Source organism: Panthera leo, chromosome C1, assembly GCF_018350215.1.
Source record: "Panthera leo isolate Ple1 chromosome C1, P.leo_Ple1_pat1.1, whole genome shotgun sequence".
Classification (NCBI taxonomy): domain Eukaryota; kingdom Metazoa; phylum Chordata; class Mammalia; order Carnivora; family Felidae; genus Panthera; species Panthera leo.
In genome coordinates, this window is record NC_056686.1 from 27,621,917 (window position 1) to 27,647,279 (window position 25,363).

Below are 25,363 nucleotides of genomic sequence, written 5' to 3' on the forward strand. Positions count from 1 at the left end.
GGAGGCCAGGCCCAGCCCCGGCGGTACAATAGGGTTGGGCCGCGGCCGGGACTGGGCCGGCGCCGGGCAGGGAGAGGGATCGCTGCCGGATCCTACAGCCACTGGGCGCCCGGCGACTCCGAGCCTCGCAGGCCACCAGCCGAGCCAGCCCCGACCTTCCCCGGAGCGCCCCCGCCTCCGAGTCTTGCCCGCCGGGCCGGGCCGGGCGTGATGCACCGTGGGACCCCTGTCCTGGCCGCTGGCCGCCGCCGCCGCCGCCGCTGAGACCCCCAAGACCCCCAGTGACGCCGCAGCCATGGAGAGCGGCTCACATGCAGAGCCGGGTGCGGGCGCACCCCCAGGTATGCCGGGATCCATGCACCGGAGAGATGGGGGGAGGTCGCGGGGCCTCGGGAAGGCCGAGGAGAAGGCCAACCCGCTGGGCGGAGACCCCTCCCCCGCCGCGCCCTCTGACCACTTGGAAGTTTAAAAATAAAGGCTGCAGCGGCGGCGGCTCGGGGCCACCGACGCATCCTCTGACAGCTGCCCCCTCCCCCACTCTGGGCGCTGGGACGCACTGGGCGGCGGGATCCGCGAGGACCCCGCGCCCGAGTTGCTGGAGAGACCCTTCTGCCCCGACCCAGTGCCACCTCGGTTTCTCCTCCTGCACCCCCTCCCCGACCCACCCCAGGCCCTGATGATCCTTTTCAATTGAGCTGGGACGTCTATCCCCCACTTCATCCCAGGTGGGGAAGTGTGACCCCAGCCTGAATGTGTGTGTTGGGGGTCCAGATTCTCAGGCCTGGAGCCCTGCATACCGAAACTTAGGCCCTGGCGCCCCGCGACGCCCAGGCCCTGGCCCAGACCTCGCCCCCACCCCATCCCTCCAGCTGCCGCGCAAAGGGCCTGTTGCTGCTGCGGGCCGGCCGGGAGTGGAGGGGAGGGCAGGGGGAGGTCTCTAGCTGCGGCTGCCAAGTAACCCGCCGGATAAAGACGAGGGGGAGGGGGAGGCGGCATTGTTTGGGGCGAGGGCGGGAGCTGGGAGGTGGGCCGCCTCCTCTGCAGCCTGGCCTACTCCGGAGCCCACCCAGCCCGATTTGGGGAGGAAGGGGACAGAAGTAAATCTGCGTATCCGGCCACCCTCCTTCCGACCCTCTTTAGGCCTGAGTCTCTCTCGAGAATGAGGTGAAGGCTCAAGGCCGCACTCCCGGGACCTGCCACATCATTCCTCACTCAGCCTGAGGCTCTGGATGCCTACCCCCGCCCCCCTACACACACTCCAGGCCCCAGACCATCAAAGCTACCCTCCCCTCCCCTCACCCCACCAACCACCAGTGCCCTGGACTTCTGCAAATCCCATTCGGATCTGGGAGCAGCTGATGAGGGGGTGGGGACAGGTTTCTGGTTGGGCCTGGTGTCGGAGGGAGGGATTTCTCTTTCTCTTTCTTCCTGGAAGGGGAGGGAAGAACATGATTACTGAGGACCCAAGTTCCGTTCCCACTGACTCAGGGGGGAGGCGGCCCCAACCTCACACCTCCATAGAGTCCTAGAGCCTAATCCCTGCCACCTCCCTGACCCCTGCGGCGTAGGCCCAGCATGAAACAGTGTCTGTGGGTGCGGAGAGCCCAAGAGGAGGCGGCACAGCTTGGCTGTGGGTGGGCTCCTCCCCATGCCAGCGTGGGTGCTTCCAGGGGACCGTGTGGGTGTGGGAGCTGGAAGGCGCAGGTGGGGGAGGGGGCTATCAGACTGTTGTGGTCTAGGAGGTTTGTAGCCTGTGCTGGAACAGTGGCACTTGGGTCAGTCTTGTCTCTCCTGAGCCTGAGAGGGGACACCCAGGGAGTCCTAGACTGGATCCATTTCATCTGCTTATTGGCTGTCTGCATCAGAGGGGCACAGGCACTGATGTGTACATTGGGGCCTGAATGGGCCTGATTACTGGGCTGCAGATGAGGGCCTGAGTGAGTGTCTAGTTTAGAATTAGGGCACTTGGGTGGGATGCCAGGACTGAATATGAGGGCATGGAGGGGAACATGCTTGGCTATACCACCCGGCCTGAGGGGGCCTGCATGCAGGGTCCTGAGTTGGGAAGACTCTTCTATACACAGGACCTAGACAGAGTTACAGGAGAACCTAGATCAGGCTGGTGGCTGATCCCTACACACAGAGAAGGTGAAGGTGACAGGAACCCCCTATAAGCCAAGGGCACTAAAGGTGGTGCCCGTGGCACGTACCCTGTCAAGTTTGAGGCATGGGGCTGCGACACTGAATGCACATGGCACGATCCCAGCCATCTTTGAGTGCCCTTTGCACCCTGAGCATTACTAGGAGGCAACATGGAGTAGGGGACAGGTGCGGACTGGAGCAAGTGACTTGCCTCCTCCAGCCACAGTTTATGCCCCTGGAAAATGGAGGTCATGTTATCAAACCTTGTGGGGTTAATGTGAGGGTTAGAGATGATGTACTAAAGGAAACTGGCACAGAGACGCCCGCAATACAGTATTATTACCATTATTGTGGTTATGCTCATCAGAACTGGTGCCAACAGGGAGGTACAAAATATGGGGGAGGTGAGGACAGGAATTGGGAGCTGGTTTGCTTAAGAATGTAGACTCTGGAATCAAACAGTTTAAGTTTCCCCTTCATTACTTACTGCTGTGAGGCCTCAGGTAAGTTGCTTAACCCGAGTCTTAAATTTTCCCATCTATAAAATGAGAATAGTGCCAGAAATTATGTCATGGAGATATTGGGATCATTAAATCAGATGAACACATGACACACTTAGCCCTGGCACATAGTTAGTGCTCAATAAACTCTAACTATTTGTTTCTTTTGTTTATTGTCTTTAATTCCTTTGGAGGCCTGAGGAGGAGGTGTGATTAATTAGAATTTCAGGAGGTCAGTATGGGACAGAGGGCCAGGGAGAGGGGAGTTCTAGATACACATGAGCCAGGGTGTATCGGGGGGACAGAGGGGCCCCTGTGCTTGAGGTAGGGCAGTGGAAGCAGGAGAGAGACCCAAGAGGTGCGTGCAGACAGTCATCCAGCACAACATAGTGATGCCTGCCATGTGCTGGCTATGCAGATGGCAGAGAAGTGAATCAGACAGAGTCACTAGCCTCTGGGAGCTCCTGACCCAGTGACGGAAGGCGATGTGTTCACTGTAGGGGAACCCAGGTATAAGGGTGATACAATGGTCAGTGGGCTCTACTTGTGGAAGGCTTCACAGAGGAGGAGGCATTTGAAGTGGACCTAAAAGGATGAGTAGAAGTTAGCGAGACTGACACAACGAGCTGTCTCTACATATAGCAGCCAGCCTAGCTGGTGCCTCTCACTGACAGCTTCGTCCCTGCTTGGGCCACTGGGCCCAGTAAATGAGGCCTCTAATGAGCCCCTAATGTGCAGTCACGCATATGCAAACGAGGAGGAAGGGGCATCAGGCCAGTTTACTCCCCCTTTCCCTCAGGATGAGCATCAGCTGTTGGTGGGGCAGGGCCGAGGGAGGGGGAATGAGCTGAAAGCAGGGCCCTGACTGGAGTGGCGGCACTTGAGAGCGGCCAGGGCAGGTCTCGGGTCTACCAAGGCTGGAAGTTAGGCCGCAAGCAGCAGGAAGCCATTTCCTTGGTTCCCCACTGGGCCTTGGGACAAGTGAGGGAGCCAAGGAGCCAGGCCCAGATAATGCAGCTTTGTTGGCTGTGGTAGCGGCTGCCTGGCACCCCGGGGCACAGCCTTCAGCATCTCCTCCACCACCCCTCAGCTGCAGCTCTGCCCTGAGGGGAGCAGAGAGCATGGTAGGGGGTACATAGCATGGTATTGCTACCTCCATCAGTGCTCCTCACCAATAGGAGGAGATTCAGGCTCTTACGAGGGATAAGTCCAACTTATCTCCAGCCTCCTATTTATTAAAGGCCTTCTCTGTGCCAGGCCTGATGCTTAGCCTGTCATGTGCGTTGTCTCATTTGATCCTCAAAACAATCCTTGAGTAGGGCCTAATGTTATCCTCCTTTTACAGATGAGGATCAGAGAGGAAAGTCACTTGCCTAAAGTCTCACAGCTAGGAACTGACAGAGGCAGGATTTGAACCCAGGTCCATCTGGCTCTAAAGCCTCTGCACCAAACCTCAAGACTGAACTACTGTGGCTGAGCCAGCCAGTGATAGAGTCTGACATGCTTCCCTTGCATGACTGATCTTGGCATCTTGGCATCTTGGTCTTAGGGACCCCATGACCCATTCTCTGGCAGGCATAGTAGAGCCAGCAGAGCCCTGGGTCCCCTGTGCATCTTGCCCGGTTGGAGTCTGAGTAAGTCAGCTCAGAAGGAGGCCCTGGACCCAGGCAGTAGGGACAGTGCAGCCAGCAGGCCATCCCCAGGCCCCTGCCCTGAGCATGTAGGCCCCAGCCCGGGCAGCCCTGCTGAGGCTGAGGGAGGACCCGTGGTGGGGCCTGAGCTGCGGGATGGGGTCATTTCCTGCCGCCTAAAATAACAGGAAGTGGGTGCTCCTGATTGGAGGCTGGGAACAATGGCCGCCAACCAGGCCAGAGAGCTCCTTCAGATCTGCGGTCTCAGTTGTGATCCCGGCTTTATCATCCACAGAGGCCCGAGGCCTGGCCCCAGTGCCCTGCCGCTAAGGGCCTGTGGCCCAGGTCCTGAGGACTGCTGGAGCAGGCTGCCCCGCTCTCTGAGCTGGCTCAGCTCTACACTGGCCGGGAGTAATGCTGCCCCCTAAGGGTCCCCTCTGTCCCAGCCCGGCAATAAGGCATATCGCAGAGTCTGTCCTTCCTGCCTTCCCCTGCCCCATCCTCCCAGATCAGATCTTTCCAGGAGGGGAAACCCAGGAAGCTGTACCCCTTTGAGTGAAGGTACAGACTGTCATGCCGATTCGGGCCCAAATCCCAGCTTTGCTACTCACCAGCTGTGTGATTTAAGCAAGTGTCTTAATCTCTCTGAATCTATTTCTTCATTTGTCAAATGGGGTAATAACATCTGCTTCATAGGATTGTGGGTAAAGAAGAAAGGGACTGATGCGTTTAAAGTGTTTAACTGTGCCTGACACAGCATTAGCTATTGCTGGTGTTAACAGGACTTTCCCCTGGCCCGGGTAAAGGAGTGCCCAGAAGGGGCAGGGCAGAAGCGACCTGGAATGGGGCTGTATACGTGTGCCGGGAACATTGTGTCTCTGAGTGCTGTGTGGGTCTCTGAGGCTTCATCTGTGCCTCAGAGGGATGCCTGGCTCCGTGTGTGTGTCTGTGTGTATCTGTGTGTCTGTCGAGTTCCAAATCCCACTAAGTCTGACTCCTGTGTATATAGGAGGGAGAGAGAGAAGGGAGAAAAGAATTTGTTCTGTCTCTCACCATTGTTCAGGCTCCGTTCACTTTGTCTGAGTCTCTCTCTCTCTCTCTCTCTCTCTGTGGTATGTATTCTGTCTCTATGGGTCTTTGCCCCTCGGTTGGCCTTGCCATCTTCATTTGTCTGCCACCCGAGGAGCTGCTGTGAGAGCCGGAAGGCTCTGGCTACAGGTGCCCATCTCTGTCTTGCTTCCTCTCTCTGCCTCCCCATGCTCCCCACCCAGGGGTGCTGTCCATGCACCCCCCTCTGCTAGCTCTCCTCTGGGCACTCCTTTGCTCTGACCCCTGGAGGAAGGCCACTCTCCCCCCATCTCCTGCCCAGGTGCCTCACTTCCTGTCTCCTGGTGGCCAGCCTGGGCAGGAGCCCGCCTTATCCTGCATTCCTGCCCTCTGAGCTCAGTGCCTACCTGCCGCACCTGCACCCTTCGCCATCTTGGGGGGAACCTCCCTGGGGGAACCACCGAATCACTTCCTTCTTCAGAGAACAGGCAAGGTGATGTGACGCCTACCAGAAACACTGTGACATAAGGGTTCTGTCATCAGATAGCCTTGGGTTCAAATCCTACCTCTGATGCTGACATGAGTAATTCACTGAACTTGTCTGAGTAAGTTTTCTCACCTGTGAAAGGGGGGCCATCCATAGAACTTTCCTTTTAGAGCTGTCATAAGGATGAAATGAGATGAGGGAAAGTACCTGGCATACGGTAGAGCTTCAGTACCTTAGCTTGTTTCCCTTCCTGGGCTTAGTTGCCCGCAGGGCGCACACAGGGCTCCGGTATGAGCAGGACCTTTAGGGTTCAGAGAGGTGAGGCTTTGGAGCAGCTCAGGGTTTGACTCTGTGCTGGCTAGGTGGCTTTCCACAGTACCCCCATCCCGCGCATGCGTTTATCCATCCGTGTGTTCATTAAACAGACACAGAACCCCTGCTCTGTGCCGGCAGGTCCTATGTGAGGCCCTGGGCTGGAAGAAGGCATATGACCCAGTCCCTTCTCTCCATGATCTCCCACGCTGGCAGGGACAGGGGCAGCAGGCAAACAGAAGAACCAGACTGAGTTATCAGTGTTGTGAGAGGAATATTTGGCCCAGCAGCAGTTGTTGGTATGGAAGGAGGGAAGGACCAGAGGAAAGGGACTGCCAGCTCCCAGAGGGTGGAGATGGGGCGTAAGCAGGCACCCTGAGACATGTGACACACCCTCTGAGAGACTTGGCCCGGATCTTTCTGCAGACCCCACACGCGGTCCCTCTTGGGGCTCTTGAGAAGATAAGACTTTCTGTGACCCTGTGATCAGCTCCTACACCTTTGCCCTGCTGGTGCTCTTTGTGCCAAGAAATAAATACAAACTATCTGTCTCTTATCCAGTTCTTAGCAAATACTTCTAGTAGATATCAGCAAAGCAAAATAAAACTAACAGTAACTAAAACCTCACAATTTGACCCAGGCCAAAAATAAAGTGCGATGGCCGAAGGATCACATTTGATGAGTGAAAGTGGCAATAATCAGAAATTGGTTTAACCATACCAAATAATTTATTTGGCTTACTATGATTTGTTCTGGGTAACCCTGTCCCAGTGGCATTTCGTCAGTGTTGGCATACTTCTGAGGAAAATATTTGTATTTCGGGTCAATAGTCCACCAGGTCAAAAGAAGAGATCCAAACGTCCTGTTTGCCTCTCGAGAAGTCTTTCTTAAATTTTTTTTTAATGCTTATTTATTTTCGAGAGAGAAACAGAGAGACAGAGCACGAGAGGGGCAGAAGGAGAGGGAGACACAGAATCTGAAGCAGCTCCAGGCTCTGAGCTGTCAGCACAGAGCCTGACGTGGGGCTCGAACTCAGGAACCATGAGATCATGACCTGAGCTGAAGTCAGACGCTTAACTGACTGAGCCACCCAGGCGCCCCTCTTGAGAAGTCTTTCTTGTTGAGCTGCTGGAGTCAAACACTCATTATTATTATTTTTAACTTCTACCTGAGTGCCTCATCCAGGAAACTGCCCAAATGCAACTGAGATGGCGTTGTTTTGCTTCCCTTCAAGTGTTTATCCCTTTGCAATAAATTGCCACGTGGATTTACTCCTTTTCTGTTTGTTTTTGTTTCTTGTTTTTTTTTTGTTTTGTTTTGTTTTTTGTTATTGTTGTTTTGGCTCCCGAACAGGTACTCCTTTATTTATTTATTTATTTTTAATTATTGGCCTCCTTTTTTTTTTTTTTTTTTTTTTTTGTTTAAATGTAATTAATTTACTTTAAGTAATCTCTACACCAAACGTGGAGCCCAAACTCACAACCCTGAGATCAGGAGTTGCATGCTCTTCTGACTGAGCCCGCCAGGCGCCCTGGATTTACTCTTTATTAGAGTAAAAATCTCCTTCTCTTGCACTGCGTTAGGCCAGGGTGGCTTTCTGGTATGGCATTTTATTCTCGTTCAGCAGCATCTCATGACTGTGTCTCCATGTACTTGGCACTCTGGTGGCTGCTACTGGTGCGGCAGTGAGCAAAACAGACATGGCCTAGCCCTTGTCGGGCTTCCTCCCAGTCTAAGGGGAGGCTGACAATAACAAGAGAGGCCCACAAAGAAGTTTGAAGTTGTATTAGTCACAGTGCTCCAAACAAGAGGCACACGAAGCCATGAAGGAATTTGTCCTGATCAGAGAAGCCAGGGAAGGCTTCCCTGAGGAAATGATGTCTGAGCTAAGATCTGGAGGCTAAATGAGGTTTAACCAAGAAAAGGGCAGGGGCTCCTGGGTCGCTTAGTCAGTTAAACGTGCAACTTCGGCTCAGATCATAATCTCATGGTTCGTGAGTTCGAGCCCCGTGTCAGGCTCTGTGCTGACAGCTCAGAGCCTGGAGCCTGTCTCCCTCCTCCCCTCCCCTCCCTGACTCATGCTCCATCTCTCTCTCTCTCTCTCAAAAATAAATAAAACACTTAAAAAAATAAGTGTAGCAAGAGCATATGCAAAGTCCCTGTGGCAGGAGGGAGTATGAATGGTTACCAGAATCAGAAGGTGAGTATAGGAGGAGCACAGAAAGCAAGTGGGGAACATGCAGAAGAGATTTAAGAGGTACAGGAGATGGGGACAGGGACTTCAGACTATGCCAGACCTGTAGTTTGCACTCAAGAATTCTGTTTTTATCTTTAGAGCAATGAGAAGCCACTGGGAGGTTTCAGGTGTCTAAAAGTACCGTGATCAGGTTCACATTTGGAAACAATTACTCTGGCTGCTCAGTAGAGAGCAGAGTGAAAACGGGTGGTGGGGAGAGCAGTGGGAAGACGTTGTAGTCATCCAGGTAAGAGAGATGCTGATATCAGCCAAGGTGGAGTCTGTTGATTATTTCATTCAACAGATAGTTGTGGAGCTCCTATGTGCCAGCCCTGTTGGTCTTAGGGTTACAACAGCTAACAAAACAGACACACATGTGTGCCTTCATGGAGGTTATCTTCTAGAGATGGGAGACAGTGTTACAATGGTGTTAATACTTGAGAGAAAAATAGTGTTGGAAAGAAAACGTACCATTGGAGAGGGGAAGGAGACTTCTATTGCAGTTTGTAATTTTAAATAGGGTCAGGGAGGGTGTAAGTGAGAAGTGACATTGAAGTAAGGGCATGAAGGAGAGGAGGGAGTGAGACACGCTGAATCTGGGCGCAGAGAATTCTCAGCAGAGAGCAACAGCAAGTGCATAGCCCTGCAGCAGGGGAATGCCTGGAACAGTGGCTGGAAGAGCCCGATGCAGACCTCAAACTCAGGAACCCACAAGATCGCGACCTGAGCTGAAGTCGGACGCTTAACTAACTGAGCCACCCAGGCGCCCCTGATCTAACTTATTTTTAAACGGAATCACTCTGCTGCTGTGTTGAGAAAAGTTGAAAGGGGAACAAAGAATGGCAGTAGGGAGTCCTTATTTAATTTTATTTTTAAGATTTTATTTTTTAGGGGCGCCTGGGTGGCTCAGTCAGTTGGACGTCCGACTTCGGCTCAGGTCATGATCTCGTGGTCCGTGAGTTCGAGCCTCGTGTCTGGCTCTGTGCTGACAGCTCAGAGCCTGGAGCCTGTTTCAGATTCTGTGTCTCCCTCTCTCTCTGACCTTCCCCCATTCATGCTCTGTCTCTCTCTGTCTCAAAAATGAATAAACGTTAAAAAAAAATTTTTTTTAAAGATTTTATTTTTTAAATCAATCTCTCCACCCAACATGGGGCTTGAACTTACAACCCTGAGATCAAGTTGCAAGCCCTGCCACTGAGCCAGACAGGCACCCCAGCAGGGAGTCTTTATAGGGGATGACAGTGGCTGAACCAAGATGATAGAAGTGGAGATGGTGAGAAGTGATTGGATTCAGAACATACTTTGCACACAGAGCCAGAAAGATTTACTGAGAGATTAGATGTGGGATGTGAGATAAGAAAAGACTCTACAATGACTCCCAAGATTTTTGGCCTGAGGACGGGGTTGCCCTTGGTTGAGATGGGGAAAACAGGGAGGAGCAGGGCTCTGGGAGGAAGATGGGGAGCTCAGGTGGGAATGTGTTAAAGCCGAGGTGTCTGTAAGACATGCAGGGGTGTCAAATAGGGAGTTGTATGAGCGAAACTGGAACTCAAGGGAGAGGTCTGGGCTGGAGATACAAACTCGGTTGTCATCAGCAGAGCAATGGTATTTAAAGCCATGAGTCTGGATGAGGTCACCAAGGGAGTACATGCAGATGGAAAAGAGATGAACTCCTCCACTGAGCCCCGGGGCACCGGGCGCTAAGAGGTTAGGCAATTAAAGACGGATCTGCAAAAGGGACTGAGGAGTCAATGGCTAGCAAGGTAGAAGGAACGCCAGGAAAAGTGTGTTGTCTCCACAGCCCAGTGCAGAAAGTGTTCAAGGAGCAGCGAGGGATCATCTGTGTCAAATGCAGCCCACAGGTTAGCAAACCGGGGACTGAGAAACGGCTGCTGCTTTCACAGTGTGGAGGTCATTGGTGGCCTTGAGAAGAGCAGTGTCATGGAGCAGCAGGGGTGAAGGCCTGACCCAAGCAGACTCTTGTAGCAGAGATTTGGGAGAAGTGGACAGAGTCGTCTGGGCAGGTGCCGTTTCCTGAGCCCCTGCCAGGTGCCCGAGATGATGTACCCACTCGCTGTTGGAACCAACATCTCAGTGGGGAAACTGCAGCTCAGACAGGCTCAGGGCTTGCCCCAGGTCCCACAGCAGAGCTGGGATTTCCCACCCAGGCCTATTTGACTCTGAAGCCTAAGATCTTTCTACTCCACTGCATCTGACACTTGAGGGCCGGTCCTCCCAGGCCTCATCCCTCCACCTCCTCCCAAGCTGCACCCGGCTACTCAGGACCTAGTTGGAGATTCACTGTCTTGCCTGGTGGGTGTGATTTGCCTAGGTGTAGACAAACATCCACCCACCAGTTTTCCTTGCAACACCCGTAGCACGCACAGATGCTAGAAGAATGACAGTAAACAGGCCTCACCCTCAGCCTTCAAGCTGAGTACTTCACACACCTAAGCTTTTTGGCTCCAGATGGCCCTGGGTTCAAATCCTGCCTCTGCCACACACTATTTTTCTTTTTTTTTTTTAATTTTATTTTTTCAATTTACATCCAAATTAGCATATAGTGCAACAACGATTTCAGGAGTAGATTCCTTAATACCCCTTACCCATTTAGCCCATCCCCCCTCCCCCACCCCTCTAGTAACCCTCTGTTTGTTCTCCATATTTGAGTCTCTTATGTTTGGTCCCCCTCCCTGTTTTTACATTATTTTTGCTTCCCTTCCCTTATGTTCATCTGTTTTGTCTCTTAAAGTCCTCATAGGAGTGAAGTCATATGATTTTTGTCTTTCTCTGACTGACTAATTTCACTTAGCATAATACCCTCCAGTTCCATCCACATAGTTGCAAATGGCAAGATTTCATTCTTTTTGATTGCCGAGTGATACTCCATTGTATATATATACCACATCTTCTTTATCCATTCATTCATCCATCGATGGACATTTGGGCTCTTTCCATACTTTGGCTATTGTTGCTAGTGCTGCTATAAACATGGGGGTGCATGTGCCCCTTCGAAACAGCACACCTGTATCCCTTGGATAAATGCCTAGCAGTGAAATTGCTGGGTCATAGGGTAGTTCTATTTTTAATTTTTTGAGGAACCTCCATCCTGTTTTCCAGAGTGGCTGCACCAGCTTGCATTCCCATGCCACATGCTATTTCTATGACCCTGGGCAAATCACTTGGTGGGGTGAGCTTTGACTGTCTCATCTGTATAACGGGGGTAAGAATCTCTACCTCTCAGAGCTCATATAAGGATGCAGGATAGGGATGCAGAGGGCTAGCTTAGTCCCTGGGATGCAGTAAGCACTGAGTGATAGCTGCTAATTTTCTTGCCCACTGGAGTTGGAAAGGAGTTTGTGGGTGGCTGGGAAGTAGACTAATAGTAGCCAGGCAGCCTTCCGAAGCTGGTGTGGGGAAAGCTGGGTGGGCCGTCACGGAGCCTAGAGGCTGGCAGACTTTTATGGGCCCTTAGGGACACAGGGCCTCTGCTGGGGCTCTCGCCTGAGCCTAGGAAGCTGCAAGGGAAGGAATGAGGGGAAAACTGTGATCCTCAGATTTGGTTGCATAACACATACTACTTCGTACTGCCTTAAACAGAGACAGGAGGCTGTGATTGCTGAGAGCACAGACGCTGGTGACAGGTGCCGGGTTCAAGTCCAGACTCCTTCACTTACCAGCTGAGTGACCTCAAATTGCTTTACTTTTTCCCATCCGTAAAAAAGATATTTATAGTGTCTCCTGCCTAAGTATTTTCAGTAAGGACTAAAACGAGTATCTGTAAACTGCTTTGAATATAGGAAGCTCTTAAAATATACGTAACTGTTAAAAGGTTATCGTTAGCACTAAAATCACAATCTTGCGAGGTAGGTACTATCCCCACAGGGACTGTGGCACAGAGAGGGTGTGTAACTAGCCCAAGGTCACACAGTTAATGGGGAAGCCAGAACTCACATTCAGATAGTCTGCCTTCAGAGCTCACATTCAGTCACTGGATACCTGTCTCCCTGGAAAAGGTACCCACAGTCCCAAACGTGACTCCTTGGGAGTGTCCTCTCCCTACACACACATTGTCACCCACAGGGATGGGGAGTTTGCCACCTCCTGAGAGGGCCAGATTTCCCAGAGGAGAGCACTTAGTCTGGTAGTTTGCTCTGGTAAGAGCGAAAAATGCTTCCTTAGACTCACCTTCCCGTGCTCCCTGCTCTCTAAGCCCAGGTTCAGTGGCTGTATCCCTTTGTTCCCTTCAGCGCTCAGAGGGTAGCAGCAGATGTCAACAGGACTTTTTGCAGAGCTTTATGTGACCCACAGGGAAAGGGCAGGAAGCGTTTGCTGGCACGTGAATCATGCCAGGTGCTTCATTGACATCCCTGCTAGCTTGGGCTCATTATCCCCATTTTACAGATAGGAAAACAGAGACTTAAAGAGGTTGAATGGCTTCCCCAAGGTTACCTGCTGGGGAAGCATGCCCTCCTTTCCTGTGTTGGGGTGGTAAAATCAGAATTGGGCCTTCATCTGACTGATTCCAAAACCTGTCTCTCAACTCTCCATAACATGCATGTGCTCACATGTGTGTATATCCACGTACATACCAAATCATGTGGCTTCCTTACTTGGCACTGTGCTGTCTTTTACAGGGATCTTGAAATATTATTGTCTCAAAAAAAATTTTATTTTAATGTTAATTTATTTTTGAAAGAAAGAAACACACACAGCAGGAGCAGGGGAGGGGCAGAGAGAGAGAGAGAGGGAGACACAGAATCCGAAGTAGGCTCCAGGCTCTGAGCTGTCAGCACAGGACCCGAAGCGGAGCTCAAACTCACGGATTGCAAGATCATGACCTGAGCTGAAGTCAGACACTCAACCGACTGAGCCGCCTTGAAATATTATTATCCTAAAAGAAGAAATCTACGTGTGTTTGGGAAAGGAAAAAAAGATTACAAAGTGAAAGTAGCTGGTTGCCCCGCCCCCACATTGGGGCTTTAGCAACATGGCCTCCCACTTGTGCCCAGACTCATGGCCTTCCTCTTGGCCAGTCCCCTGTGCCCAGCACTGGCACTTCTGTGTACCAGGCCTTGGGTTGGGCACCGTGACCCCGAAGTGAAGCAGAAAGAGGCGGGAGGCAGATGTGACCATTTGGTGCACCAAGTGCTACCAACTTTCTCTCGGTTTTTCCAGTACACCCTGCTCCCTCCTGCTCCTTTGCAAATACTCTTTTCTTTGCCAGACCCTCTCCCCTTTGCTTTGCCAACTCCAGGTCACCCTTTAGCTCTTGGCTTGGTTGTTACTTCTTCAGGAAGCCCCCTAAATGCCGGTTAACCATCTCTGCTGGGTTACCCTCCGACATAGTACTTACTTATTCTATGCTGTAATTGCCTAGCTATTTATCTGTCTACCTGCTAGAAGGTAGGTTCCACGGAGGCAGGGACCATGGCTGTTTTCTCAGCATGATATCATTAGTATCTGGACCAGGGCCTGGTACACAGAAGGAACTCAATAAACATGTTGCGTGAATGAATGAAGGAGTCACTTGGACGAGGGAGAGAGCTCCGTGTTGGACTGAGGGCACGGCTGTGCTATCTCACTCTCTCTCTTCTCTTGTGTTGGTCTTCCAGCTGTGGCAGCCAGGACCCCCCCAGAGCCAAGACCTTCTCCTGAAGGTGACCCCTCCCCACCGCCGCCACCACCACCGATGTCCACCCTGGTCCCTGACACTCCCCCAGACACCCCACCTGCCATGAAGAATGCCGCTAGCTCTAAGCAGCTCCCACTGGAACCAGAGAGCCCCACAGGGCCAGTGGGGCCTAGGTCAGCCCCCCAGCAGGAAGAATCCCCTTTCTCAGAAGGGAAGAGCAGGGCACCCACCCCACCAGCCACAGGCCCCCGGGATTCCAGACCTCCTCGAAGGAGCAGCCAGCCATCCCCGACGGCGGTGCAAGCCTCTGACAGCCCTCCCACCAAGCAAGGTATGTATGATGTGCCCAGTCCTGGGCCCAACTCCTTGGCTCAGGCTTCCGGGCACGGATGATGCCACTGGACGGAATCTCCTGGGCCCAGGAGGAGATGGGGAACAAGATGGGGATGAGGCCTGGGGGAGGGCCCTGAGGCTGACTCCCCATTTGGGGGGAGCCTCTGACCTAAGTCTGTTCTCATTCCCTTGTCTAAGATGTAAAGAAGGCAGGAGAGAGACACAAGCTGGCAAAGGAGCGGCGAGAAGAACGAGCCAAGTACCTGGGTGAGTGTTGGGGAAGCGTCATCATCCCCACTATCCTCGCCATCAGCCTCTTATCCACAGCACTAACACTTCTGAATGCTTCATTACGTGCACTGTGCTAAGAGCAGTACGTGCATTATCTCATTATCTCAATGGGTCTCTCGACCCTTCCTGAGGATGGGAAAACAGAGGCTCAGAGAGGTGAAATCATTTTCCTCAGCTGCACAACTAGAGAATACCTGATATTCAGACCCAGAAGCCTGATTTCACCCTCAATCCCGTGCTCTTTTTTTTTTTTTTAATTTATTCATTTTGAGAGGTGGGGGAAGGGGCAGAGAGAGAGGGAGAGAAAGAACCCGAAGGAGGCTCCATGTGGTAGGCATAGAGCCCTACATGGGGCTTGATCTCACGACTGTGAGATCGTGTGACCTGAGCTGGAATTAAGAGTTGGAAGCTTAGGGCCGCCTGGGTGGCTCAGTCGGTTGGGCAACCGACTTCGGCTCAGGTCATGATCTCGTGGTCCGTGAGTTCGAGCCCCGCGTTGGACTCTGTGCTGACAGCTCAGGGCCTGGAGCCTGTTTCAGATTCTGTGTCTTCCTCTCTCTCTGACCTTTCCCCATTCATGCTCTCTCTGTCTCTAAAATGAATAAACGTTAAAAAAAAAAAAAAGAGTTGGAAGCTTAACCAACCGAGCCACCCAGGCTGCCCTCAGTCCCGTGCTCTTAATCACAATTTATGAAAATCTGTCCAGCAGGCTCCAAAGTCAGACAGGCCCTAAGGAACTCATTTCTCCTTTAGCACTGAGAGACCATGAGGCCAATGGGGGAGAAAGAGACCTTCCATCAGGGAAATCTTGCTTCTGAGACCTGATCCTGCCATCAGAAAGCCCTTCAGTTTGGTGGGGGGGAGCCTGGGGGCAGAGGCATCTCCCCTCCCAAGCAGGCAGGAGAAAGACCCACCCGGGGACACAGTAACCGGGAGGGCCACCCAGTTGGAGGAGACAGGCTTGGCCTGACTGCAGCAGAACCTCTCACCCCCCACCCTCCCCCCGCCGGGGCTCCTTTCCCACAGCGGCCAAGAAAGCAGTGTGGCTGGAGAAGGAGGAGAAGGCCAAGGCGTTGCGGGAGAAGCAGCTCCAGGAGCGCCGCCGGAGGCTGGAGGAGCAGAGGCTCAAAGCCGAGCAACGCCGCGCGGCCCTCGAGGAGCGGCAGCGGCAGAAGCTGGAGAAAAACAAGGTGCGTGCGTGCTGACTTCTGGCCGGGCACGCATGGCCTGTGTACACGTGTGTGTGTCCACACATCCGTGTTCATGCCTCTGTGTCATCCGTGCCCACACGGTAATGTCTGTGTTCGTATCTGCCGTCATGTCCCTGAGCGCACAATCTGGGCACCCGTGCGGCCGCAGACGCGCTTGGTTCTGTGCATGCTGGGGTGGGCACCTGTAACCGTATGCTGTCAGTGCGAGTGTCTGTGTGTGTGTCCCGTGTGTGCGTGTATGCAGAGGCGTGTCTATGTGAGTGTGCTGAGTTCCAGGACATGAGGAGCGCCCTGGCTTGTGCACTGGTGAAGAAAGGAAGGAAAAGGTGGCCTGGTCTTGCCAGGGGGCCCTCAGGCTAAAGGGAAAACATAGTCCCAAGGTCAGGACCCTCAGTGCCAGGGGGGACACGGCCCTCCCTGGGAGCCCCAGGGCAGGGGAAGTCCCACCCCATCCTCAGAGAAACAGCTCATACATCCAGGAAATGACTCAAGAACAGTGAAAAGCTCCCCAAGAACAAGTTGGAAGGGATCTGTTACAAATGGCCTTTAATCATAGCAAGCATTCAGTAACCTTGGTTACCTGCAATGAGTCAGGGAAAACTTCTTGGGTGGGGGAGGCTTTGTCACAGGCGAGAGAAGGGGCCTTTCTCCCAGGTATGATGGATGATTCTGAGCCCAGACCTCTCTCCTCTCCCCTCTCCCCACCAGGAGCGCTATGAAGCGGCCATCCAGAGGTCAGTGAAGAAGACATGGGCCGAAATCCGGCAGCAGCGCTGGTCCTGGGCAGGAGCCCTGCACCACAGCTCCCCAGGACATAAGACCAGTGAGTGGGCTGGAGGGCCTAGTGAGTGGGTGGGTGGGGCTGGGGCCTGACGAGTGGGGACAGGGACCAGCATTGGTGCCAGGGGCTGGCAGCACCCTGCAGCAGGTATGCCTTGCTTCACACGACCTGTGTCTTCTCGAATGACCTTGTAAACCAAATTGTCCCTTCCCGAGGACTTCTGCTATCAAGTCAGAGGTGAATTCTCTTCATTTGGTTTGCTCTTCAAACCTCTGTCACTTTAGATTAGCCTTCTTTGCTCCCATTATTACTATCGGTTGATGATACAGAAAAGAACACTTTAATGCCTTGCAGACACTGGGTATTTAAGAAAACTACCACCCCCTTGTGTACCTGTCTTGGGAGGCAGATTTGTGTTTCTGAGTTTTCTTCATGTCGGGCCATCAGGATTGGGGTCTGATTCTTTGCTGGCATGTATGTACCACCGTGTTTGAATGTCTTTATGTAACAGCAGAGTTCAGTATTTCCAGCTGTGGACCTTCTGGTGTATGTGCTCGTGGACATGTGTGTGTTGTATGTCAAAATATGCGTTTGTTTGTTTGCCTTGGTGTGTTTATGGCCTTGTGTACCTCAGTGAGGGCTCCCAAGTCAGACGGAACTGGGTTAGGATCCCAGCTCTGGCACTTGCGGTGTGACCTCTAACATCTCGATGTCACTTTCTTCGCCTGTAAGATGGGGATAACGATACTACTTGCCTCCGAGGTTGTAGGTAGATGTTTGGGAGGATCAAGTGAGGTAACATGTGTGTGGTGCCCAGCACAGTGCCTGGTACATGGTAAGCATCCAACAAACGTTAGCTGTTACGAATACCGTGATTCAGTTGCTTCGACGTGTTTGTGCCTGTGTGCATCTGGGTCCGACCCATTACCTGTCCGTGTTTGTGTTTCTGTATCTGTGCATGTCTGCACACACATGTGCATGTGGAAGTGTACCTTTCACTCTACACGCCCCTGCATGTCTTTGTCTTTGTGTGCCCGTACGAACGTGTGGATCTGTGCGAGTGACTGTGACTCGGGGTTCTTCTGTTTAGGAATGTCTGCATTTGTCCGGGTACGTGGGTGTGGTAGCCATAGCGCCTTGGCAGGGCAGTGCCAGCAAGCGCCGACACCGGGTGGCTGTGGGGGAGGGGTTGCAGCGCCCAGCCCCAGGGAATGGCTTCCTGGCCAGGAAGGCTATAGTTTCTCTAGTTCTGCTCCGTCCCCTTCCTCTGTTCCTTCTCCATTGGCTCCCCCAATCCAGGTTGTCTCTGGTCACCTATCCCCCATCCCCTCCTCCCAGAGCCAAGTCCGCCTTCTCCTCCCCTTCCTAGCCTGCCCACTCTTCCCTCTCCCACCCTGCCCGCGGAGCATCCTGCATGGAAGGCCTCAGTGCCCCCCCTGGCTCCTGTCCGGCCCGGCCCTAATGCCGTGTCTTTTCCCCTCCAGGTGGGAGCAGGTGCTCCGTGTCGGCAGTAAACCTGCCTAAACACGTGGACTCTATAATCAACAAGCGGCTCTCAAAGTCCTCTGCCACGCTCTGGAACTCCCCCAGTAGAAGTAAGAGAAGGCCCAGCCCTCCTCCCTCCAGAGCCCCTTGTAGCCCCCACCAAGCCTCTTCCAGAGCTCAGCAAGAACCCCAGATCCCAGGAGCCCTCACATACTCCAGGTCTCCATCCCCATTCTACCCCACCCAGGGCTCTGCACCCCTCAGGAGAGCCGGGTGTATGGGTCTGGACCCTGAGGACAGAGATGTGCTCTGCAGGGGAGGAGAACAGAGACAAAGAGCAGTGTCCCAGCAGACAGAAGGCCTGGCTGGGGCCTCAAGAGCAGGTGGAGGTGGGGGTGGGGGTGGTGTTGGGGGTAGGGGTGGAGAGTGGGAATGGGCAGGCAGCCTCATCTCCAACCACAGCCAGCTGGCCTAGGCCCGCCTTAGGCAGGTGGCCTTGCCCCCAAGTACCAGACTAGCCTGGGTGCTGTGTGTGCAGAGCGGGCCCCTTATTCTGGCTCTACCCTGGGGGGCCCAAACGACCCCGCCCTCTCTGCCTTCAGAGCCCTAGCCATGGCCTCAGCTGGCTCCAGAGTTGTGGGCAACTAGGGTGGCATGGCCCCTGTGTTCCTACCATGCCCTGGTGCTCACATGTGAAGGGGCCATGGTAGGAGTTATTTATAAGTTTCTCCAGCTTTTATTTGGTTGTTCTGTTGCCTAGCAACCAAATCAGCTGCTGTACCAACTCCACCTGACTGAGGCTTAAAAATAACCCAGCAGCTGAGGGGACAGAGCAGGGTGGCCCAGGCCAGCCAAGCCCCCTAGCAGCCTCTCTCTTGCATGGGACACCCCTCAGTCAGGAGCACAAGGACCCTCACTGTCCCCCATCCATGGAGCCATGCAACCCCAGGCCAGCCCTCTGATAACAGGAGGTGCAGGGTGCTACAGTGGGACGCAGGAGTGGGCAGGGTCTGTCACCTAGGGAAAGTGGTAGAGGGGGCCCTCAAGCCATGCAGGGCATTGCCCTGGGAAGCATCATGTTGCCTGGGTCTGCAGTGAAGGTCAGGCCCCAGAGCAGACAAATGTGGCTCCACCGGACTGGGGTGAGGGTCCTGGGGAAGCCTCTCTGGGCCTAGCAGGGGGACGACGGCACCTGACAGTTCCCTGCGCTTCTGCCTCCCTGCTGCGACCCCCAGCAGTAACCCGCTTCTGGCATTCTCCCTCTAGATCGCAGCCTGCAGCTCAGCGCGTGGGAGAGCAGCATCGTGGACCGTCTGATGACACCCACCCTCTCCTTCCTGGCACGGAGTCGCAGTGCGGTCACACTGCCCCGCAACGGCCGGGATCAGGGTAGGGGCAGCGGCCCTGGGAGAGCCCCCACGAGGGGCGGGACAGGGGCCAGATTCGCTCGTGGGCCGCGCCCCGACCGCACTCATCCCTCTGCAGCCGTGCCCGTGTGCCCGCGCTCGGCCTCCGCCAGCCCCCTCACGCCGCCGAGCAGCGCCCCCCGAAGCGTGCACCGCTGCGCCCCAGCTGGGGAGCGCGGGGAGCGCCGCAAGCCCAGCGCCGGGGGCAGCCCGGCCCAGGTCCGCCGCCGGCCTGAAGCCTCGCCGGTGAGTGGGCGGCACGCAGGGGTGGGGCAGGGAGCCGGCCAGGCCGGGGGGAGCGCGGCGCCTTCAACTTCTGGTCCCCGCTCTCCTTCCCCCTCCTTATCAGGTGCAGAAAAAGGAGAAGAAGGACAAGGAGCGGGAAAATGAAAAGGAGAAGAGTGCCCTGGCCCGGGAGCGCAGCCTCAAGAAGCGCCAGTCACTGCCTGCGTCTCCGCGCCCGCGCCTCTCTGCCGGCAACGCCGAGCTCAGGTGGGCACGCACAGTGGTGCTTGCACATCACCAGGCCATCCATCCATCCATCCATCCATTCACAAATATTTGTTGGGCACCCACTCCTAAAGTGAAAATGAAAGCTCTTTGAGGGCAGATTTGTTCTGTTTTGAACGAGTGTTTGGATGGCTGAAGTACAGTAGCACCTAGAACAGTGCCTGGCATTTGGTAAGCAGTCAACAAATACCTGCTGAATGAATGAACTGGACCCGCCAGGTACTGTTCTGAGGGCTGAGGACACATTGATGAGCCAAACCAGGGCTGGTTCTTGCTCTTTTCAATCTTCCTGGCTATTGGTGAGACAGACAGTAATCAAAGACTCACAAATGAGGATGTGATCACGAACTGGGATATGCTCTAAAAGGAAATAATCTGGTTCTGTGAGAGCATATAAGGTGGGCAGGGCTGAGCCAGCCCAGTGGGGAGAGGGGGATACTTCCCTGAGGAAATGACATGCTCAGAGGGTGCGTAAGTGTGTGGCTGCTGTGCTCAGGGCCTAACTTTTCCTTTTCTCTCAGTCCCAAAGGCAAGGCTCGGCCATCCTCTCCCTCCACATCCTGGCACAGGCCTGCCTCCCCCTGCCCCAGCCCAGGGCCAGGCCACGCTCTGCCCCCCAAACCACCGTCCCCTCGGGGCACCACTGCATCACCCAAGGGGCGGGTTCGGAGGAAGGACGAGGCAAAGGAGAGCCTCAGTTCGGCAGGACCTGTGGACAAGAACCAGAACAAGGGCAAGACCAGTGATGAGAAGGAGCCAGCAGCCCCTGCCTCACCGGCTCCCTCACCTGTGCCCTCCCCCACCCCAGCCCAGCCCCAGAAGGAGCAGCCCACAGCCGACATCCCTGCAGGTGGGTTGCCAGGGAAGCCAACTTTGCCTGTGAGGCGGAGGTGGTCAGAGATATGGGCCCAGGGGTGCCTGGGGACTGGGTGTTGACAGACAGGCAGAGGAGGTTCTTGCCCTCAGCAGGTCTAGGCCCAGAACACAGGCCAGAGAGGAGAACCACACCACTCTGAGTTGATGGCAGAAGTTGGGTGGGTGTGTCTCCCTGAGGTCCAGGAAGCAGGGGCATGCAGTGGTGATGGAGGTGCCTGAGCTGGTATGTGCTGACTCCTGGTCCTGGATCCCACTCCAGATACTGCTGTCCTGACCTCACCCCCAGCCCCTGCTCCACCAGCGACCCCTAGCAAACCCATGGCGGGCACCACAGACCGAGAAGAGGCCACTCGACTCCTGGCTGAGAAGCGGCGCCAAGCACGGGAGCAGCGGGAGCGCGAGGAACAGGAGCGGAGGCTGCAAGCAGAAAGGGACAAGTGAGTCAACCCATGGGGACTGAAGGGGCCCTTATGGAGGCTGTGAAAGAAGCGCAGGACGGAACCCGAGTTTCCTCTGTCCCCCAGGCGCATGCGAGAAGAGCAGCTGGCGCGGGAGGCCGAGGCTCGGGCCGAGAGGGAGGCGGAGGCCCGGAGGCGGGAGGAGCAGGAGGCCCGAGAGAAGGCGCAAGCAGAGCAGGAGGAGCAGGAGCGGCTGCAGAAGCAGGTGCCCCCGCGGGCCGGCTGGCGGGCGGGCGGTGCGGGGCTGGGTGTGGGCGCCTCCTGGTGGCGGGCTGGGGGGCTGGCCCGGAGGGAAGGCTGGAGTCCAGCTGCTTAAAGCTCGCGGGAACCTTGGGCAGAAAGAAGAGGCTGAAGCTCGGTCCCGGGAAGAAGCGGAGCGGCAGCGTCTGGAGCGGGAAAAGCACTTCCAGCGGGAGGAGCAGGAGCGGCAAGAGCGCAAAAAGGTCTGCAGAGCCGTGCTGTGTGCTTATGTGGGCGGGGCCATGCTCTGTGCTGGGTTCTGGCTTCAGTTACTGGGATAGTGGAGGCTGGGGGAGTGGGCCCTGCCTTGGGCTTGTAAAGGGTAGACCAAGAAGCAGGTGGGGTGAGTTCTGGTTCCTTGCCTGGAACGGACTGGTATGAGCTGGAAGGGCCCTGACAGGACGAGGGCCTGGCTGGTGGGAGGTTTAGGAATAGGGCAGCACTTGGGTCTAACTGATGTGGGGCGTCCCAACAGCGTCTGGAGGAGATAATGAAGAGGACTCGGAAGTCAGAAGCTGCTGAAACCAAGGTCAGGATTCCCCAAAGGCAGTGCTGGCAGCGGGGGGGGAGGAGGGCGATGGGTTTAGGAAAAGAGGTTGGGGGTGGGGCGCCCTCAGGGTCTGGGCCGGGAAAGCGAAGTCAGCACCTCAGTCCCTTGGGGCCAGATATCCCTTGAGTCTGACTGCTCTTCCAATTCAAAGCAGAAGCTGGACAGAAAGGAGGCAAAAGCCAACAATTTCAGCCCAGGTAAATGCCCTGTTCCTCTCATCTCTGTCCCCTTGGCCACCCATCCTCAAACTTCCTGCTCTCCCCAGCCCCTAACTGATGGGCATTCCTTCCCTGTGATAGACCCTGTGAAAGCCGGGGAGGCTCGGCCCTCAGGGCTGCAGAAGGAGGCAGTGCAGAAAGAGGAGCTGGCCCCCCAGGAGCCTCAGTGGAGGTATCTGCTATGATCTGGATCCTGGGGGCCCTGGGCAGGGAGGCAGGATGACACTGGGGCTGTGGGGTGCCCGAGTGGTCCTGGGGTGGGAGGTGCCTGAGTGTTGGCCCTGCATCCACAGCCTGCCGAGCAAAGAGTCACCAGGATCCCTGGTGAACGGCCTGCAGCCTCTCCCTGCACACCAGGAGAATGGCTTCTCCCCTAAGGGGCCCTCTGGGGACAAGAGCCTGGGCCGAACGCCAGAGGCACTCCTGCCCTTCGCTGAGGCAGAAGCTTTCCTCAAGAAAGCTGTGGTACAGCCCCCACAGGTCACAGGTAGGGATCCCTGACTTTTCTCCCAGCAGCCTTCCTCAGACTCCCCAGCCCTGCCCTTTCTTCCAGCTCTGCCCCAGGCCCTCTCACGCTCCTCCCTGAAGACCCCCAGACATCTGGGCTAGGAGGCCTGGTTTGCCTTGACTGTTTCCCCTCCTGCTTTTTCCTCAGAAGTCCTTTAAGGGGTTGCCTTGGATCCAGGCATAGCTATGAGGGCTCCTCTGCATCATCTACCAGGACGTCTGGAAGAGAAAGAGACAGAACAAAGCCGGAAGTGGCCTGGGCCCCTTGGGGTGGGTCCTCTGTTATTTTTAATCTGCACCTTATAGACTGATGTCTCTTTGGCTGGAGCCAGGCCCTGCCCCTCAGTGCATTCGTGTGCTCGCACGTGCGGACACCCCCCTCCCATACACACACATACACTCACAGCCTCTCTGGCCACCTCCCTTGGGGAAGGGCCGCCTGTAGTATTTGCCTTGGTTTGGTGGGGTACAGTGGATGTGAATACTGTAAATAGCTTGTGCTCAGACTCCTCTGCGTGGAGGGGGCGGGTGCAGGAGGCAGACCCTCCCAAGACTCCCTGGGGTGATCTTCCTCTCTCTATTTAACTGTAACTGAGGGGGAACCCAGGGCTGGGGCTGGGGGGGGCACCTTGGGCCACAGAATACTGGTTGCTTTAGGGGTACCCGTGCCCCCTGCCCTCGCCTGGAATCAGTGTTATTGCATCTGATCAAACTTCTCCAGAAATAAAGTGAGAATAATTCTGCCAGTCCTGTCTATCCTTGGGGCTGGCGGTGGGTGGGAGCAGGTGCCTCCTGCATTTTCAGAACTTTAGGAGCCAGGGCCTGGCGATATCCACCCCTAGGTACCAGTCCTAGACCTCCTGCCTGTAGTCTCCATCTTGTCACGAATTCATCCATTTAACACATATGGTTCCAGGCAGTGGACTACATGCTAGGGATCCGGTACAGGAAAAGACGTAGCCTCTGTTCTCATGGAGTTTACAGTCTAGCAGGTGAGTGTCATGGACACTGAGTTGCCTATGCAACATCCATTCCCATTGCCCGAACAGAAATGATTTCGTTCAGGTGGCCATCTTCCTCCTGGATCCTCCCACCCCCCACCTCTGTGCTTCGTTAGAGATAGATCCCAGGCCCAGGCGTGAATCATGATTGTAATGAGCTGAAAATGGTAGTCCCAAACCCCTCATGAGTGACTGGTTTAGGTACGGGCATGTGACACAATTGCGGCTGGCAGATATAAAGAAAAGTCTCTTGGGCTTCTAGGAGAAAAAAAATGAGGACCTCCCAGTGTCCCCCACCTCCTCGTGTTCACACCCTGTGTAATCCCTTCCCATGTTGTGCCAGGGCTGGGTGACCAACTGAATACAGCAGAAGTGATGGCGTGTCATACGAGAGGTTAGGTCATATAAGACACTGCAGCTTCTGTCGTGGTCGCCCCTTGCTCTTGGACCCACTCTGGAGGGAGTGGCTGCTACAGTGCAAACAGCCTGAGAGGTCCGCATGCCAGGGGACCAAAGCCCCCCTGCCAACGGCCACATGCCAACAGCTTCTCCAGCCTCAGTCAAGCCTTCAGATGACTTCAGCCCTGGCCAACAGCTTGACAATAACCTCATGAGAGACCCTCTGTCAGAACCAACAAGCTAAGCCATTCCTGGGTTTCTAACCCGTAGAAACTGTGAGATAATAAATATCATTTTAGACTGCTCAGTTTTGTGAGGATTCATTACACGGTAATCGTTAACTAAGACACATAACAAGGGGAAAACTCAGTATGAGATGAAGTCCGACTGTGATGCCTGGAGTTGCCGCATCCATCCTGCTGACCAACCTGAGGACAAAGCCAACATCAAGGGTGGCAGAGCAGGGAGATGGGGAGAACCTAGGTCCTTGAGAAGACCACTGAGTTAATCAACCCCAAATCCAGTCCTACCACTGGACAACTTCTTGTTTATGCCAACACAATCAGATTTTCTGTTTGACGTAATCAAAAGTTTCTAACTCTTCTAGGGACACAGACAATAAATGTAAAACGCATTTCTATTTCAACGAAGGAAATGAACTGGATGAAAGGCTGAGTGATACCAGGGAAACTTACTCAGATAAGGTGTCTTCTAAAGGAGCAGCATTTAGACTTGACCTGAAGGTTGAGGAGGAGCCAGCCATGTGAAAAAGAACAGGGAGAAGAGTTGCAGGTGGAGGGATCAGGATGCTGACAGCCCTAGAGGACTAGGGGCACGGGATCAGGGTTGCTGGGCGGTGTGAGCGATGGGGAGGGCTGGGGGCGCCACATCTCAGGTAGTGGGGATCAGGAACCGCAAGGACGCCAGGACAGGACTAACAGCTTCTAGGCCCTCTCCTGGGAGACAGATCCTTTGCATACCCCTCCAAGCCCCCAGCCTAAGCCCCAGCTCATATTCACACCTGGGCAGAGGCACCAACATTTTCCAAGCAGCAGTACCCTCTGAATACTTTTTTTTTTTTTTTTAATGAGGAAAGCGGTATTTACT

The 25,363-nt window shown here is 54.6% G+C and overlaps 1 protein-coding gene across 4 annotated transcripts; it reads left to right on the forward strand.

Annotated features, from left to right (window-relative positions):
- Positions 1-17: 17 nt before the first annotated feature.
- On the forward strand, positions 18-23,602 carry MAP7D1 (MAP7 domain containing 1). 4 transcript variants are annotated; one of them, XM_042951767.1, is made up of 18 exons: positions 18-341; positions 13,971-14,321; positions 14,522-14,590; positions 15,641-15,804; positions 16,534-16,648; positions 18,091-18,201; positions 19,358-19,480; positions 19,577-19,743; positions 19,847-19,989; positions 20,529-20,857; positions 21,170-21,320; positions 21,408-21,546; positions 21,680-21,784; positions 22,057-22,110; positions 22,286-22,328; positions 22,431-22,521; positions 22,643-22,836; positions 23,005-23,602. In XM_042951767.1, the coding sequence occupies exons 1-18, from the start codon at positions 296-298 to the stop codon at positions 23,013-23,015; spliced, it is 2,406 nt and encodes an 801-aa protein (XP_042807701.1). In that variant the 5' UTR covers positions 18-295; the 3' UTR covers positions 23,016-23,602. The 4 variants fall into 4 exon arrangements, with proteins under 4 accessions (XP_042807701.1, XP_042807700.1, XP_042807699.1 ...); XM_042951765.1 differs by having other exon boundaries at positions 19-341; positions 21,143-21,320; XM_042951764.1 differs by having other exon boundaries at positions 19-341; positions 19,358-19,743; positions 21,143-21,320.
- The last annotated feature ends 1,761 nt before the right edge of the window (positions 23,603-25,363 follow it).

Bases quoted from the DNA above. Each gene is read 5' to 3' on its own strand.
- MAP7D1 (XM_042951764.1), top strand. From the start codon at position 296: ATGGAGAGCGGCTCACATGCAGAGCCGGGTGCGGGCGCACCCCCAG. The intron at 16,649-18,090 runs GTGAGTGGGCTG...TTTCCCCTCCAG, and splicing joins CTCCCCAGGACATAAGACCA to GTGGGAGCAGGTGCTCCGTG. The intron at 19,990-20,528 runs GTGGGCACGCAC...CTTTTCTCTCAG, and splicing joins GCCGGCAACGCCGAGCTCAG to TCCCAAAGGCAAGGCTCGGC.